The sequence below is a fragment of the Chenopodium album genome, chromosome 14, assembly GCF_948465745.1.
Source record: "Chenopodium album chromosome 14, dcCheAlbu1.1, whole genome shotgun sequence".
NCBI lineage: Eukaryota > Viridiplantae > Streptophyta > Magnoliopsida > Caryophyllales > Amaranthaceae > Chenopodium > Chenopodium album.
This window is the reverse complement of record NC_137847.1, coordinates 3415435-3434164: the sequence shown is the minus strand read 5'-3', so window position 1 is coordinate 3434164 and position 18730 is coordinate 3415435. Positions and strand designations below refer to the sequence as shown.

General features: G+C 34.6%; 2 protein-coding genes across 2 annotated transcripts; both read right to left on the bottom strand.

The window, feature by feature from the left end:
- Positions 1-711: 711 nt before the first annotated feature.
- Positions 712-5239, bottom strand: LOC145579867 (proline-rich receptor-like protein kinase PERK15). The gene is made up of 8 exons (XM_081637152.1): positions 4489-5239; positions 3565-4119; positions 3291-3377; positions 3127-3197; positions 2829-2905; positions 2478-2625; positions 2180-2341; positions 712-1367 (listed from the first exon to the last, which is right to left on the bottom strand). Exons 1-8 carry the CDS (start codon positions 5144-5146, stop codon positions 996-998), a joined length of 2130 nt encoding a protein of 709 aa, XP_081493278.1. The 5' UTR covers positions 5147-5239; the 3' UTR covers positions 712-995.
- A 6673-nt stretch (positions 5240-11912) lies between these two features.
- LOC145579866 (putative chlorophyll(ide) b reductase NYC1, chloroplastic) lies at positions 11913-17042 on the bottom strand. The gene is made up of 10 exons (XM_081637151.1): positions 16476-17042; positions 15542-15620; positions 15314-15443; positions 15139-15213; positions 14874-15057; positions 14428-14496; positions 13878-14017; positions 13644-13766; positions 12948-13140; positions 11913-12451 (listed from the first exon to the last, which is right to left on the bottom strand). Exons 1-10 carry the CDS (start codon positions 16821-16823, stop codon positions 12266-12268), a joined length of 1527 nt encoding a protein of 508 aa, XP_081493277.1. The 5' UTR covers positions 16824-17042; the 3' UTR covers positions 11913-12265.
- Positions 17043-18730: the final 1688 nt, after the last annotated feature.

Here is an 18730-nt window from a genome sequence, read left to right as displayed (position 1 = left end):
TATTGTTTTAAAAGCACTTGCATAGTAGTTACCTGCTTATCCAAACCAAACTACATACATAACTTAAACAAAAAGATGAAACTTCTTACCAAGTACATTCAACTACATCTACTTCACTAATAGTTCATGTTCTAATAAACACATCAAGAGAACAAGTCTTGAATAAGATTGTCTTATAATAGTATGTGAAAAGGTGTCCTTCAAGGAATAGGTCACTCCAACAGATAATGAGGTATGTTTAACTGAAATTGATGGGCTAATTAAAACTACTGCCATATAGGGCTTAGGCAGTCGCTCAGAAAACCCCATCGCCTAGAAGGCTAGAACTCAACTAGAAAACCACCATTAATAATGCAATGTCTATAAAACTGAAGTATGGGCTTTGGTTCAATGATTTAAGGAGTATGGGCTTCTAAAGTTGTAACCATACTTGGAAGGATCTTGCCCAGTACAAGTCTACATAGTCTTTGTGGTATATCATCTACTTCCTCCATTAGTCAAACTATTGCAACTAAAACACTTGCATATGAATCACAAGAAGGCTAGTGGCTTGTTTGCATGTAGATGCCAATTAAATAGCTTGTCAAAGCTTAGGTCTTTTTGGATGGTGTCCAAAACTTGAGATCAAAGTCCGTTCGTAGTATTTACCTTTAATTTTAATGAAACTTCGCATGGGGTTCATGATCGTTACAATGGCCATTGAAAACAATGTCATATGAAGATGTCTTGGTAATATTCACAATTGAGCTCAACAAAACCAAAATCATTATACAAAAGAATTGCCCAATATGTAGTATGTTATCTCTCTGTAAAAGCAATAGTAAATACATTGAGGTGAAAACCAATCATTCCACTGCAAGGTAAAAGAATGCCAAAAAAAACGAAAAAATTGTGTTAGAATCACGTCACTCGCAATCTAATATATAAAACAATTAATTTTCCTTTTCACATCAGGGTCTTTCTTTACAGGAACCAATGATGCAAGAATCTTTGCATCAAGAGCTTCCACTAAAACCTCTACTATCTCCTTTCATCTTTCCCATCTCCATCTCTCGAGTAGTTTGGCGGCTTTGGCTTTCGCTGAAACCTTTACTATCTCCTTTCATCTCTCGGGTTGTTTGACGACTTTGGGCTTCACTACTTGAACCAGACGGGTACATGCCATACTCGCTAGTTGTCCCACCATACTCACTGCTGCCATACTCTGTGCTTTGAAGAGCCATCTGTCTGAATTTCTTCATGTCATCCTTGTATTGGGAGGTATCATAATCTGAGCTTCCGTAAGAGCTGTAGATTGAACTGTGTCCAGGTCTTATTCCTTCATTTAGATCGGATAGAGACACTTCTCCTTCCAAAGCTCTAACAACCTGCTCATTGTCAGGTAAAAATTAGAAATCAGAATCATCATACCCTACTTTTTATGAGGACAAAGAACGAGCCCATTTTTTTATTTTATTTTTTGAAAAAAATTATTATAGAACTAAGTTTATGAAACAAGAAGCCCAGTAAATGTATGGTATTGCTTACGAAATGCCAATTAATTGCCAACAGATCGCTTTCAAGCCCATTCAGTACAAACTCTACAAGCAACTGTCATGAATCATTCATACTCACAATCCACAAACATTAAGTAATGCTAAAAGTCTACCAAATCATCAAATGCACTCTAGAAGTCTTTGTCCTTGAGGATTACTCATGTTATTATCCCCTTTTGGAAAGGTAGAGAGCTGCTGTCTGCCTGTCTAGAATACCAAGTAATCCATAAACTTGCCCAAATGTCAAGTTCACAGAATTTGTGAATTTTAAAATTTTCATTGCCAGTATTAATCAATAACTAACGCAAAGGCGTAATGTATTGCATGTCAGCATTTGGCGGCAATACCAGGTCGCAAGTTGTGGGTGTTAGTAAATTAAACGACAGATCTGGGATATGTTCCTAGATTAGGTCAATAAGGAATCATCTCCTAAAAAGTTTAGCAAATAATCTACTAACATAAAGCTCTCAATAGAAATCATCTCCTAAATAATTTTAATTGAAGGTTAGGTCACCAATTCAGCAATCTCGTTAATTGCCTTTAGTTCCCGATTTTTTAACAAGTCTTTTAATATAAATGCACAGCTTCTCAAAACTTTGCATATCAAATTTAATTGCCTTCATTGAAGAGTATTATATGTTTACCTGGCTCATTCGAGGTCGACGTCGTGCCGAGTGACGGACAGAAGCAGCAGCACAGGCGACCATGCGGGCCATTTCATTGGGGTTAAAATTGTTTTGCAGACGCGGATCGACAAGAGAATCAAAGTTATTTTCTTCCAGAGCTCTTGTCAGCAAAGGTCTTGCCTGCAGACAACAGATAAGGCTTATTACTTCTCTGATTTATCTCATCAATTGTCAGGTTGATTTGAAAAAAAACAACAGTTTCATAAGCAACAAGATGAATCCAGTAAGTAGCTCAATGTATGGAGAAACTGCATACCCAATCAACTAAACTGTCATCCATGTAAGCATTTGTTGGGTCAACAGGCCGTCGCCCAGTAATCAATTCCAGAAGCATTACTCCAAAGGAGAAAACATCAGATTTATCTGTAAGTTTCCCACTTGAAGCGTACTCAGGGGCCAGGTATCTGGAAATGACATAGATAAAAGAAACTCAGTAAGCACTTGTTCCAACTTGATGCAACGACAAGTCAGAGAATTCAATTTTTATCACATACATGCACAAGGATATGAAAGGAATTGTGCATGCAATATTCCATCTTCAAATAACTTACTAGCAGTGGTATCTACAAAGAACAGAACATGCAAAGGATAAAAGTATTAAACATACCCAAAGGTCCCCATCACACGAGTGGATATATGAGTATTAACGTCCGAAGACAACTTTGCTAGTCCAAAATCTGCAACCTGAATAAATGAAAGCAAGAGCAAATAAGTAAAATTCGTGATAACTAAAATTTAAATAAAAGTTAATGATTAAATTGCAGAAGTTCGTCCAAGCAGGACAAAATCAAGTGAGCTTTGTAGTGACTCCTGCCCTACTGGTTATGCTAAAGCTTGGAGAAGAGAGTATAATCAATTCGATAATCAACCCAATTGCAAATAAAATATTAAAAATGCAAACTCACCATTGCCTCAAACTTGTTATCTAGAAGAATATTAGCGGCTTTAATGTCCCGATGAATAATTTTCGGATGGCCTACAGAAACAGACAGCATAGAATCAATAAACTTTGTAGTTGACTGTCAACACTACTACATAAGGAAAAAGCAAGTAATACAAGATAACTCACAATCCTCGTGCAAATATGCCAATCCTTTTGCAGCTCCAAGGGCAATCCTCAGTCTTGTAGGCCATTCCATGGTAGGCTGTCCTTTACCTGCAATGAGACAATTTGAAAATTCAATCAGATCAATGCCAATATTAATTATAAGCATAGAAGCCAAATCATTAATTATAAGCACAGAAGCCAAAAGAAGTGTTATACCAATGCTGGCAGTGACTGCAATTAAAGACAGACAATGTAGACACATATTAAAGCAAAGAACTAAAGGAAAAAAGCTTACCATGAAGATGGAACTCCATGGTACCGTTTGGAACGAACTCGTAAACCAGCAACCTATGAGCACCAGTAATGCAATATCCAACCAAAGAAACAAGATGTTTGTGATGGACTCGGCTGATGATTTCAACTTCTGCCTGGAATTCGCGCTCTCCCTGTCCACTGCCAGCTTTAAGAGACTTAACAGCAACCTCCTTACCATTAGGAAGGATACCCTTGTGGACATACCCAAAACCACCTTGGCCCAGGAGGTTGTCCTCGGAGAACCCATTAGTAGCCATTGCCAACTCCTCATAAGAGAAGGGACTCTTTACAAACCCGAGTGAAAGTCCAGGGGAAGGCGGTGGAAGCGGGTTTTCAGACCCGAAGCTGGATCCTGAACCTCCACCACTACTCATAAACGGTGCAGGTGGTGGCGGCGGTGGGGGTTGGGGGGAAGGAGGTCTAGGAGGCCGTTGTGGGGCCACAGGCGGTGGAGGGGGTTTCGGCACCTGATAATGCTCAACTGGTGGAGGATAATTCTGCTGCCACTGCTGTGCTTGAACAGCATATGGACCATCTAACATTAACAACACAACATCACAATCAAAAACAACACCATAAATGCACCAACAGATCATACCAAATCATAAAACTTAATCTAGGAAAAATCAATAAACATGCATTTACATACAAACACTCAAATTCAAATTATGTAAAAAACACTCAAATTCAATACATCCAGATCTAATCCAATCCAATCAACAAACATTACCATATTCCCCAAATCAAAAACCAAAGAAACACCTTTCAAAATCAAATGAATTAAACTCAAATTACACCCAAAATAGAAATATTCATCAAAAGATCCAATCAAAGAATTCAACCAAACAAAATCCAAATTAAATCAAATTATACAAAACAAATCAAGAAATCAAAGAAATAATACCTTTAGGACCAATGGTATGAGGAGGTGGAGGAGGAATATAATAACCTTCACCACCATATTCATCTCTTCTTCTCTTCTTCTTCTTTTTAGCACAACACACACAAATTATACTCAAAATCACCAGTACTACAACACCTGCAATTGCTATCCCTACTACAGTCCCCGTCGATATCCCATTACTCCCACCTGAACCTGAACCCGAATCCGAACTCGAGCCCGGCGATGAGCCCGAAGAAGGAGTTGATCCCGACCCAGAAGACCGCGAAGGAGGTGAAGGTGACCCACCACCAGAAGGCGACCTTCCACCGCCGGAAGGAGGTGAAGGGGACCCACCGGAAGGCGCAGGAGGAGAAGGGGTTTCACCGGGGGGAGCAGGGGGTGAAGGGGTAACAGTAGGAGGAGCAGGAGACGACGTCGTAGGAGGAGGAGAAGTCGCCGGAGTTGACGGCGACGTCGGAGGAGGAGAAGTCGCCGGAGTTGACGGCGACGTCGGAGGAGGAGAAGTCGCCGGAGTAGACGGCGGAGGAGCAGGAGGAGAAGGGGAAGGCGTAGTAGTAGGAGGAGGAGCAGCGGTTGGTGGTGGAGTAGTGGAAGGTGCCGGAGGAGGAGTGGTGGTGTTAGTCGCCGGAGGAGACGTCGCCGGCGCCGGCGACGACATTGTGGAAGAACAGAAGAGTTAAGTAGAGAGAGAAAAAGTGGAAGAAGAGAGAGAAAATGAGAATTTCAGAGTTTAAGTTGCTGAGTGTGTTGCTTTTACAGAGAGAGAGAGAGAGGGTGGGGAGGGTTTTTCACACTGCACATGGGAGGAGAGAGAAAATGAATAAAATGTGGGACCCACACGAATGGCCCACGCATATATTTTCCAGTTTTCACTCTAATAAATAAATACACTCGTAGTTTAGGCTAATTTGCCTAATTTCTTTGTTGATTATGGATGTGGTAATAATAGTTGTACTGCCGTGTTTTTTTGTTTCTCATTATTCAACGCGTTTAAGTGGAAATTTTCTTCATTTTATTTATTTGATGATCTTTTCTTTCTTTGATTTATTGGTGTTACCTTATCCGGTGTTATAATTGATGGATCCATTTCATACTAGAGTGTTGGTGATGTTGTAAGTTGTGTAATTAATTTAAGCCAAAGCCAATGCTTAATTGCTATATGTATCGTGCATTTCATTTGCTATCATTCTTTTGTAATTAAGTCGTTCTTAAATTTATAACGAAGTTCTTATTAAGGTGTGTACAATATACATGTGACTCTTATAAAATTATTGTGTTTGTGGTGTTCCATAATTCATTATGAGTGGGCATAGAGATAACTAACAAATAGAAGTACAAGTATGCTTTTCATTAATAATAAAAGATTAAATGTAACTATGTACTGCTTGTTTGTTTATGGTATTTTCAAGTCTTTCATATGTGTCAGAAGTTATGTTATGATTTGCGAAATCTTGAATGAGAAAGAATAAAGCATTGTGTGTGTGAAACTTGTAATTGTTATTTATTCAATACCTTCTAATTAAGTCATAACATGTACATTTATTAAATCGAACTATGTGTTTATCTAATTTAGGTATTTTTTTCATTAATCACCCTTTTATACTAAGTATTGGTTTTGAATTTATTTGAACTCATTAGTTTTACAACCCGTCTTGTGTATGACTAGCCATATCGTGTGACCACTTATAAAAAACAAAGTAACCCATATAACACTAATCAAGTAACCCCTTTAATATCCCCTATTATACTGATGAAGTAACCCATACCACACGGTGTGGCCAACCACATATAAGACTTTGTGTTTTATCTTATTTCATCTAAATTATCAATCCTTATCTTATTGAACATTGAACATTATTAGACTTTAACAAAACTTATTAACTTCTTATCTTGTATCATATTATCTTATCTGAACTTATTAACTCTTATTTTATTAGCTCGCTTAAGTTCTCACCTAATTTTTTCTAAAATCTTATAATTTGTGCTAACTCTTTTACCATGGCTGCTTGCTTGCTTGAAAACACTACATGAATAACATGATAATGCGAAAACACTTGGAATCCTATACAAAAAAGATATACCACTTTTCCTCGAAGTGGGCACTAAAATGGAGGTTGATGCTATCATAGCTTTAACCCTCAATTCCCCCTTAAAGTTATGCCGATAGCTAACAACATATGCACATTAGCACATATACCAAATATGAACGACAACAAAAGCTTCAAGTAGAATTCATTTAAATTCAACGTACATGAACACTTTGCCAAATTTTGGATACTCCTACATACACATTTATACTATTCCTAGCATATTTATTTCCTTGTGTAAATTTCACAACCACAAAAGTCATAAAAGAAATTATAATAAATACTAGCCACTGATTATTTGTTGTGTTGCATACTTGCATTTATACAAAAAGTGTAATTTTAAACACAAGTATTTATCTTCCTCAACCTATTTTATTCATTTTATACTATATATTTAGACATAACGGAATTTAAATAACAATATTGTCTACTCTATAAAATATTTTCTACCTATATAACTACATTGTAACATTTATAATTGTTTGATCACTCTACTAGAAATTAATAACAATGGAAATGATACGTGTTTGTGCATTACAATTCAACTGATAAACATCGCAGAGATTTTCAAAACCAATAAGTTACAAAAATTGCGGTGTTACCTAGCTAGGGAATGGATGGATCATGGATCTTTCACTAGAAGACGAACATGACGATACAAGAAATATATTGTTCTATGAAAGTAACGCTTAGTAACATTATTTATTTAGTAATTAAGGTCAAAAGTTAGGTTAGAAAACAAACAAACAAACAAAAAAAAAAAAAAACCTATAGGTTATGATTTATTAGCCATAAAATTAATATAAATTAGCAATTCATGTTTCCGTTGGCCTATGGCTGGCTTATTGTTAGCTAGTCTAGCAGTGGTGGTTAAGTAAAGCAAAGCCAAGATCCGGCAACTAACAGCTGGATAAATAAACAGCTAATTAATCTCATACATTTTGGTGCATAAAGTGTTTGGTCAAGCTTTTTAGAATTGAAGAGCAGCTTTTTATGCATATAAAACTCACTAAACATATTCTAATTTGATTTTATAAAATATTATAATTAAGTACTTATATAATTATATTAGATTGTAAATCTTAGTGTTTCCTAGCTAATTTGACGTGTGCCTAGTGCTAAGTGTTTTTCGTATTACAACGTTATTACAATATCATAATATTTCAATATTTCCTCCATATATAGGTTTTTGTACGAATTGTGTGTGGTCTATCATCTACACTGCTACACACTATTGATGTAGATTTTTGAATTGTGTGGTCTCATCTAAACATTTTATATATGGGGAGCAATGTAAATTGTGTATTAATAGGGTATACTAATATGCGTAAATATAGTTAGGCTTAATATATATACTACCTCCGTTAATTATTATGTGCAATAAAAGAATATCTTATGTCTCATATATAAACCCTTTTGTTGCACATATTAATTAAGGAAGATAATATATAGTTGATGTTTTAACTTTAGCACAACCTAAAAAAAATTGAAAGTTGACACGCACATGTGTATAAAGATTGTCAACTTTCGTCAGAATGCAAGTCTTACAAAAACTCTGTACTTGTTTTAAGTATATATCAACGACTCGTAACAAACCGCTAATCATTCTTCAAAAGTTGTACATAAATTTCTAATCATATTTAAGTGTATTTCATATCTCTAATTGCAAACTACTCCGTACCAAGTATTCAAGCCATTTTCAATAAGAGGTAGTGACGAATAGCATATGCATGCCTGCTTCCCTCGTTATGGTCAATATTACTTTTATTTACTTTGTTCCCAATTTGCATGCATGCATTAGTTTAATATTTAATCATCATAGTCCTTATAATGTGCATAAGATAAATGGAGAAAATTTCAACTCGGAATTACAAATGGTTAGACCAAATTGAAGAATCATGCAAAATAAAAATTGTAAATAATTTTGGGAAAGGTCTATCATTTCATTTTATTCATTTTTTTTAATGCAAGGGAAAAAGTCTATTAAATCTAATACTACGTATAAAATAATGCTTCTTAATATAATAGATCATTCTTTACTCTTATCCACTAGTCAAAATATAGAAGAATTTAATTTATTATTATTGTTGCAATCTTAAAACAAATCTTGGTTTTATCATTACTTTTATATTACGGTTCTGTTGCCACATTAAATGTAAGGGAAATTTAGTAAAATGTAAACATGTATGACTTAAAACAGGCTGGTTAGTCCTTAATTAAACTTTATGAAAATAGTAGAATAGTAGTATTCAATTATAGCCTGCCTTCAAAGTTCGAAGAAAGATTCCAATTAGAATAGAGCCTAACATGGACAATGGACCCCTTTTATGTTTCTTTTGATTTTTAAAGGTAGGCAATAAACCACAATTGGCCAATATTCAATGATGATGACTAGAAATTAAACAAAATAACGATGTTTTTTTAAAGAGATATATGATTATATCATATTCTGATAATAATGATATATGGATCAAAGTTATTATTATTATTATTATTATTATTATTATTATACAATAGGTCCTTAATCATCACACCAATAGCGAGAGGGGTAAAATTTTATACGTGAATGAGATAATTCAAGAGGGAAAAATTACATTTGGATAGATCATGGAGGATGTTAGAGGACCAATTCAACCAAAAGCTTGATTTGTGTGACTCACATGAATCTCCTATGGAGATCATAATATATAGCCTTGTATGCAATTAATCAATAACTAGTTTTTGGCCAGGGCAATGCCCCGGGTCATTGTTTGTATGTAAAATATTATAACAAAATAAAGCAAGTGAAATATAAATTGGTGGCTTTATAAAAATAATATCATTTGTTAAATATTTTAAATATAATTGAACATCAAAAATCATTATTTAATATGCAGCAACCTAAATGATATATTGTATCAGTTTGTTTTATTTGTTAAAGGGATTTTTTTTTATTATTCAGCTATCATAATAAATTTCTTCTAGTAAACATATTTTGTGGTTAAAAAGAAAAAATCTTTAAAATTATTTTGCATTTTTGGGTTATATATTTTAATTAACTATAACCTATATGAATTATGGTTGAGTAACTGATCAAAGAAATGAAACTAATTTTGCAATCATATTGTTGTTAAAATATACACATATAAGTTCACAATTAAAATTTTAGAATTTATGAACATGAATAACACTTTTTAATACAATTTTATCATCATAAGATGTCATTGGAGCGGTGGTTAGTTAAAGTTAATTTTAATGAATATGAGGTTATGGGTTCAAATATTAATGCTAATAAATTATAAATTTTTATGAGAAAACATTGATATATAATTATTAATAATAGGTGACATGACAACACGTGACGAGATTGGAAACACATGGCAAGATTTAAAATCCTTGCCATTGAGTTTTAATATATATATTGATTGATTTTAATACAAATTTCATTCAATTACTAAACTCTAAACTCAAAGTTTTAGTGAAATACTACGTAGCTACGTAATATATACTTTGTATACGGAGTAAATTATTATTGTATGTACGTATGGCATATATGATACGTACTACCACCTCAAAACATTACACCTAATTAAACTTATTTTTCACAACCTTAGCTTGGTTGTTGACAATTGTAATTGCTAAATGTAAATAGAATATATGCTTAAAGTCTTAATTAAATTATACTCAGCGCTTGGTACACTTGTTGTCAATCACATTTTGACATGTTTCTATCTACACAATGTAAAAGTTACATCAGAAAATGATAAGAATTATGGAGTGGAGTGGAGTACGACATGGGTAACAAAGAATATGTGAAATGTTGTCCAATGAAACATGGATAAGCTTACAAGAAACAAATTGTGAAATGGTCAAGACCAAATAACCAAGTTGGAGGGAATAAACACATTCACTCAAGTCCCACATAGTAAGCCTACAATTATGACTTCGATTCTCTTCAATGCAACAAAAATATCTTTATCTTAGCTTGCCCAAACTATTTTGGGTCAATTTCTTGCTTCTTATGCACGATTTTTGTTTATGCGCAGTCATCGGCGACCCCATCGCAAAGGGTTCCTTGATTGAACTTTTGGCCCATCTCATGTTTATGTTCTAATCGCCTCCTTGGTGTGTTTGATATGTGTTGCTTTGATAAATTGGATCTTACTCTTTTTGTTTTGAATTTATTATGTTTACCCATTTTTAATAATTACATGGATTTGACTAGGGGGCTAACACGCGCGATGCGTGTCATATCCAGTCATGTCTGAAAAACTCTTTTTAAGGGTATAAATATTCTCACATTATTTTTAAATTTTTTTTTTTTAAAAAAAGAAGTAATTAACAATAATGAGGTCAAATAAGTAAATAAACCTTTTAAGGCATATAGTTAAACAAGCATTTTAATGATATAAAATTGTAATCACATTATTCATAAGTGTTTTCTCATACTTATTAAAAAGGTAGAGATATATAATAGTATGGATAAGCCATTTATTAATAGTTCAATCAATTATATACAAGCACAATGACATGTTTAATAGTAAGGCCCCGTACATTTCACCTTATTTTTGCTGAACGGAAATTATTTTTACTAAAACAAATTATATTTGCTGAACTTAAATTATTTTTATTGAACTTAAATTAATTTTACTGAATTGAAATAATTTTTGCTGAACTGAAATTATTTTTACTGATTTTCAATTATAATTCTTCTTTAAAAAAACTGAATTTTACCGAACTGAACTTATTTTTACTGAACTGAAATTATTTTTACTGAACTAATATTAATTTTACTGAACTGAACTTATTTTTGCTGAACTAAAATTATTTTTAGATAATATTTTTTTTTAAGGTGAAGTGAACAGGGCCTAAATTCCTATAACATATATGTTTGTAGACATTATTAGCTATACGAGTAGTACCTTAGTTGGTCCAAGTTGGTGGTGTACAAATCAAAACCACAAATTAAACGAGTAAATAATGATTGGAAATTTGGAATATGGGCAATTGACCATATGGCAATTATAAAGGCATACCACATACGAAGTATTTATTGGGATTAGCCGGTGTTACATGTTCTGAAATCAAAGCTCGATATGTCGTAATATGTATAGTCTTGCACATGTAGTTATCGACGGCAAATGCGCTCTACCTTCCTCCCTTTCCATTTGCGTTGAAATTGTTAATGTTAGAATATTTGTCCCAAATAATAATTAGATAATCTTTTTTGATAGGTTCAATTTTGGAATTTTGAAAGAAGCAATCCCATTTAAGGTGAGCTTACATTATATATTCTGCTCTTAGATTGCGATTATTAAATAAACCCAAAGAATATTATGAACAAAATATCGAGAGAAGTGATACAACAATCCGAAATACTTCGTATATTGGCAAGAGACCAAGAGTACATTATATTTTACATTTCAGGAATAATCATCGAAAATACAGTGTAATTTATCTATACATGTAAAATGTCCTAACATTTAACTTACAAAGAATTTAACATAGTATATTGAATCAAGCCTGCACACTACTTCTATACAAATCCTTTCAATGGAGAGCTCAATACATTCGTTAATGTGTTGAATGTTTTCTGTAATCGAGCATGGCTTATTCACAGAGTATTTAGTATAATTGTCAGCTATCTAAGGGAACCTATCATTACCCTGCTTTCATGCTTAGATGCTTCTTTCAGACTTATCTTTGGTTGTTCAAGTGCCTGGGTATGGGCTGCCTGTGCTTGAGAGTATGATGAAGGCGCAGACTACAGAGAGAGAGAAAACAGAAACCCAGGTGTTTTCTGTGTACATTTCCATTGCATCAGTGAAAGAAAAACGGGTACGATTCTCTGCCCAATTCCTAATTCGATCAGCTTCAGCTGCATACAATGCCCTTCCCTGAGATACATGCAGTAAATGATATTAACTAACAATCAATCAAGGATAAGTAGCAAACTCCATGATTATGGTCCAAAATGAAGTGTATGGCCCTAACCATGTTTGAGGGCTATTTGACCCCAGTACTTTATTATGACTCGAGTAGAATAGCTCTTAAACAACTCTTCTTTATTAAGAATTGTTTATTGTTTATAGATTAGATTTACTTTGAATCTGCCACTGTTTCTGTTTTAAGTCCATCAGATCTTACCAAGTGAGTACTAGCAACTTTATATTGATATCCTCGTCTCATCTATTATTTGAAAGACATTTCATAAAAACATCCATTGTTATGGCTTCTAAATTATATTCTATCGTCAATATCAAAGTTTATGAAACCACCCAACAGTCATAAGAACAAGTCCAAATTGCAAAGCCAGGACCTACTCAGGTACAAATGCAATAGGCTCAAGCCATTTCAGGATAATATCATGGATTACGCGATAATGAGGAATACCTTATCATCAAACCAGCGACCACGTCGTAGCCATGAAGTGACCAGAGCAAGCAAAATTCTGGGTGGTGTTAAGTAATTGATGGCCTTTCCGCTGCCTTTCACAACCCTCATGCGTGGGACCAAAGATCTAGCAACAGTCTCAGGAAGCTCGCAGATAATGTTAAACATTTGCTTATTCTTCAGACTGGAGCCACTGCAGGTGCCAACAGTCATATGCATAAGTTGAAAAATAAGTGCATGGCCAATGTGAAAAAAGCACTCTCAAGTCTCAAAACAGATCGGGTATATATAATTACCAATACCAAAAATCAGGGAGTTACTCTAAAGCCCAATGATGTAGGGAGGACAAACACTAAATATAAAAGACAAGCATGCTGGGTATATAGTGTGGAAAAAATATTAACTTTGTATACGGAGTATGAACGGAGTATGAATGTATGCTATATTAAAAGATAGGTCTTGAGAGCTTTTGTAATTATCATTGAATATCAATGATTCCTTAAATAGTGCAGCTTGGATTTTTTACTCTTCTCTAGCAAAGTGGAGGTTTTTCCACATTAAAATCCTTCGTACACTTCAAGATTTCAAAGTTTGATTCATTAAATAGCAACCATGGTCAAACTCACTTAGGTAGCAACTGCAGAGATTGCTGGAAAGAAGGTTTTTTTATTTTTTATTTTTTTATGAGTCACATACCTCAACAGTAACTCTGTCAAGACCATGCCAGGCGACGCTGTATGGACACCTATCTTGGTCCGTTTGCACTCTTTCAAGAGTGAGGATTGAAGCTGTCGCAGACCACATTTTGTTGACCCATAGCTGTTAGTAAAATAGGAATTATTTAGCTAAAACAACAATTCCAAAAGTCTTAGCAAGGTTTTACTCAACCTTTTAGGACTGGAAGGAATATATATTACGAGTACTACTTACACAGCTGTCAAAGGGGTACTAGAACCCCCAGAACCTGCACCATCCATGTTAAATATGTGGCCTCCCTTTTTCTGGCTGGTCATTGCCCGCATAGCTTCTCGGGTACAGATTACTGACCCAACTAAGTTTGTTGATACAATCTACAGATAACCCAAAAGTGTCAATAGATCAGCTTCAACCTTAAAAAGTAGTCACCTGATTCAGCATGTTTCTAGAAAACAGGAAAAGTATTAGCAGATACACACTCCCACAATTAGGGTGATGGACAAGATTTCAACAAAAAATGTAGAGTGCACTAAATGTCTTCCAAACATAATAAGCACAGGCCCCAGATGATTATTTTTACTTAGATAAGAGTACATGCAATCATAAAAACACATCAATTCATCTTTCGAAAATGACAGGCTAAGTCACTGGAAAAATTGACAGATTACAGCACAGAACCTAGAAGATAAACTTCAATAGAGTTTTTTAGAGAACTAAAAATTGGTAATGACCACTGATCAGTAATATCATAAGAGTTGTTGCATGAAAAAAAGTAGAAGCACACCTGCTTGATATCTTCATCAGTGAACTGCAACAAGGGTCTGAATCCTTTATTTGTTCCCGCATTGTTTATCTGCCAAGTATAATTAATAGTTTATAAAATAAAACGTCTAAAATGAATACTGTATGAGATGAAGTCACACATGATAAGTGTATTTTTTCATTTGAAGCCACAGGTATACATCAAAAGGAATTTGAATAAGGACAACATAGGTATATTAGACGATGCAAGGTCACCAGTTTATGTAGCAGTGACAACAGCAAAATTGGTCGTCCTAACTGTTTATATTTCACAAATCCACATTGGGCTGGGGTAGGGCTTTGTGATTGAGTAGAATCATACAGTAAGGTTTTTTAATACAGGCTAAGAAGTATAGATTGAAGAAAGACAGGAGAATGGGAAGGAAACACTTTCAAAATTCACAATATAACCATACGAGTATTACTCACCCAAATGTCAACTGAGCCAAGTTCGTTTACAGCGAAAGTAGCTAGCTTTCTCACATCATTAGGGTCACAAACGTCACATGGTATACCTACTACTTTTGCATATCTCTGAGTTTTCCCATTTACAGCTTCTAATTCCCTTAGATTTTCTTCAAGCTCTTTGACGGTTTCATCTACTGAATCAGCACTGTCTCCAAGGGAAAGACATGTGAGTTTGATTTAAAGAAAAAAAAATAAGAAAGGTGACCCTTAATTTCCAGAATATAACCTGCGTGAAGTCACAACCACTCGGTCTCCGGAAAGAAGAAATTCTCTAGCAAGTGCTTTACCAAGTCCTCTAGTACTGCACCAAGTAAAGTGGGTGTAAGACTAAGCAGAAAATAAAAATAACCATCTTTAAAAGGACAAATCAAGCACAGAGAAAATGAACATTGGCCTAGTACCTCCCAGTTATTACAACATTCCTTGGACCAGCTCGGCTATGCTCATCCATAACCATGTTTGCTCCTACCATAGTCCCAATTATAACCCCTCCAAGCCAGCTATACCAGATCAAGTCATTCATCTCACCACCTTTACATCATGAAAATGTAACATAATCAGCTGGAGAATTACTGCAGCTAAGCTAAGGTATGTGAGGAAGAAGCATCACATGTAAATGCAATGCTAACCTGACAATTGAAATCCAGTTAGCAGAACAACGCCTGTGCTCATCATGGTTACAATGTATCTCCCAACATGTAAAGCAGCCTATGTACATAAAGAGCAACAAAAAGCTTCAGTAACCCAAAAATAAAAAACCTCGGAATGCCTTGAATCTGGCACTCCAAGTGACCCAACACGAGGGTTTTGATGGTCACACATGTAGATGTAGTAGCTGTTATGTTGGACTAAGGTTTCCTCTTTAGGCTAATTTTCAAACCTAGCTCATTTCTGTGTAGGGAATATCATACAATCCCTTAAACTTAACCTAGCCTAATTCTTCAATCCTTATTTCTCGAGATCAATAAAACTTCCTCTCCTTTGCCTAGTGGATATAGCTAACGCATTGTTAATGGACCACGTTAAATATATGTTCTTGTTTGTTGATTTCATTTATCTTAATAGCATCCGTTTTAACAAACTTGTTGTACATGATGAAATATCAATTAGAGAAAAATTAAAGGCAATGCAATTATGCAAGTACCGCAATCATAACAAGGTTCTCATATCTGAAGATTAACAAGATTTTTAACATTAACAATTTAACATCCAATATTAGGAAAACAATTAACATTGGCATCAAGACAAACCTAGATAAGAAACACCATCACCATCCAAATAAAATTCTATCATTTCATTCATTTCCTAGAACCATGGCAACTGAAAGAGGCTAAACTCTTATATAAATCTCAAATCAGTTGGCTTGATAAGTGCTAATACTAAATTCATTCATAGAAATGTATAAAATCTTATGCAACTTCAGAAATTATTCAAAAATTCAGTCACTACTCACTAATAGTACAACGTATAATTCAACACAGACCGTTTAGTAAATGGTTATAAATGACGGTAATAGTAATAGTAACGAATCTGTATCGACTGTAAATAACAAAAGAAACATACCGAGAACAGAACTTTCTCAAGCTCAGCTAATGCATCCCTATTCTCATCCCCAGAAGGAAACTTACACAATCTCACAATTCCTGCCTTAATTGAACTACGAATCTCCCTTCCATTCGCTTTAATTTTCAACACCAAATTCAAATCCCTTTTTCCCCTTTCTCTCTCCTCACTCTCATCACTCCCTTCTTCTTTAAAACCCCTGCAAACTTTCCAACACCTTCTTCTTCTACTCTTTCTAGAAACACCCAGTACCGGAAAACTCCCCGGAATCGACAATTTCCGGCGAATTTCCGGTCGAAGTGGCAATTGGATATCTGGGTATGATCCCATTTTTGTAAGGGTGGCCATTTTTGGGCCAAAGATTGAATCTTTTTATAAAATTTAGGTTATCCTGCTAAAAAAAATGTTGTAGTTGTATATACGTAAATATACAGAATTCAGAAAAATTGGAACTTTTGTAGAGAAGAAGGAAATATCTAAATCCTGGTGAATTGGAGAAGAAGAAGATTGGAGAGAGAAAGAGGGAGTGGTGAGGAAGAAGAGAGTGTGATGTCCACACGTTAAAGCAAAGTTTCTTTAACGCTTGGATTTGTAATTTTATGGTTCCACGTAGCTAACAATGTTTGTATGTTCTTTAGCCTCCTCTTTCTCTTCACGTAAGTTAACATACTTCTATTTTTACTTAACAACCTCTACGTATGAAATCATTGAAATGTACTTATTTGTACTTATTAGCTCTACGATAAGTATGGGTAATTAGCAACACAAATTTTTATATGTGACTAATCATACAGTGTCGTTGGGATTACTCAATCAAGCAGGGCTTGTGTGGCCAAGGTTACTCAGTCGATTAGGTGTTACCCGATTGATATTTTAGTGTGTGTCGGGTTACCGCATAAGGCGACTGGCCATACCGAAAAAAGCTTGAAATAATAAACGTTTTCTTCACTCCTATGGAAGTAGAACGATAATGATGATTTCATTGAAATGAATATGGTTAATATAACACTATGTTATGAGACATAGAGAGTAGTATATTTTTCATCACTGCGATTAAAATTCAATCCGATCATGAAAACCAATCAAAACGAATAAAATTCAATCCGATCGTGAAAACCAATCAAAACGAATAAGACGGACTACTTCTCAGCCAACAACCACTGACTAATTGGTGGGCTCTAAAATGAGGCCAGAAAAATGGCACTACAGGATGAAACAACATTGGGCTCATGAAATTCAGTCCAGGGATTAACAAACACTGTTAATGAGATCCTTATCAAGTGTGCTAAATATTGGCATCACATTAATAACATTGTTTGCATGTTGATTGATCAGGTGCAACAACTTAACGTGCAAAATCAATTGTTGAAATCTTTAATCAACATCACTATCAGTAATTTGCTGTACTATAACAGGCTGCAACTAGGGAGTAGTATTATCCTGCCTTTTGGAGGTTATTATCCAGTTTACACAACCGTCCACATGAATTACATGGTATGGTCTTTTTTTTTTTCTTTCTTTTTTTTTGTTATTCTTTTTTTAATATTGCATATCCAAAATTCCACATGGACTAATATCGGATAGATTATACTTCGTATATTAGCTGGAGCCTGGAAACCAAATACTCCATAGTAGGCTTGCATTCATAACATTTGAGTGAGCTTGCCCAACCCTGTAATTGCTATATGGTCTCATATTACTTTGTATGTTTTGACCATTTTAACACAAAGTTGTTTATATAAACAAGTAGACGATGACAAATGACAATACTTCAATTCTTGTATAATGGTTATAATCACATAATATAGACATTGATTGAGAATTATACAATCTCATAGCTACCTTGATCAAGATTCGTTGCTTTAAAGTTTAAATGCATTCTTTGAATCATTCCTAAATAGAATATAAATTCAAACAAATTCACTATTAAAGTCAATATGTTTTGACCATTAAAGTCAGACACAGCCTATTATTTAAAGACGAATCATGAATGACAATATGTATTACACTATTACTCCATAGATACCAACTACAATCTATTCCATTTATAAGACCTTGATGGCTAGAAACTTAGAATCTCATTCATCGATCAACACTAATTACAACCTCATACATTGCTTCAATCAAGACCAATTGCTCTATATTCAAGCTCAGCAAGTTTCACTACAATACTTCACTTATACAAATCCCATTTTAGTGAGGCAGGCTGAAGGTATAGGCACCCTAACGGACCATACCTTCACACATTTAAAGTC

Coding starts and splice junctions, on each gene's coding strand:
- LOC145579866 (XM_081637151.1), bottom strand. CDS start 16,823: ATGGCCACCCTTACAAAAATGGGATCATACCCAGATATCCAATTGCCA. Junction 13,767..13,877: donor AGTACCCCTTTGACAGCTGT/GTAAGTAGTACT, acceptor TTTTACTAACAG/CTATGGGTCAACAAAATGTG. Junction 12,452..12,947: donor GTCGCTGGTTTGATGATAAG/GTATTCCTCATT, acceptor CATGTATCTCAG/GGAAGGGCATTGTATGCAGC.
- LOC145579867 (XM_081637152.1), bottom strand. CDS start 5,146: ATGTCGTCGCCGGCGCCGGCGACGTCTCCTCCGGCGACTAACACCACC. Junction 3,378..3,564: donor CATGGAGTTCCATCTTCATG/GTAAGCTTTTTT, acceptor GTCTCATTGCAG/GTAAAGGACAGCCTACCATG. Junction 2,626..2,828: donor CGTGTGATGGGGACCTTTGG/GTATGTTTAATA, acceptor TGTCATTTCCAG/ATACCTGGCCCCTGAGTACG.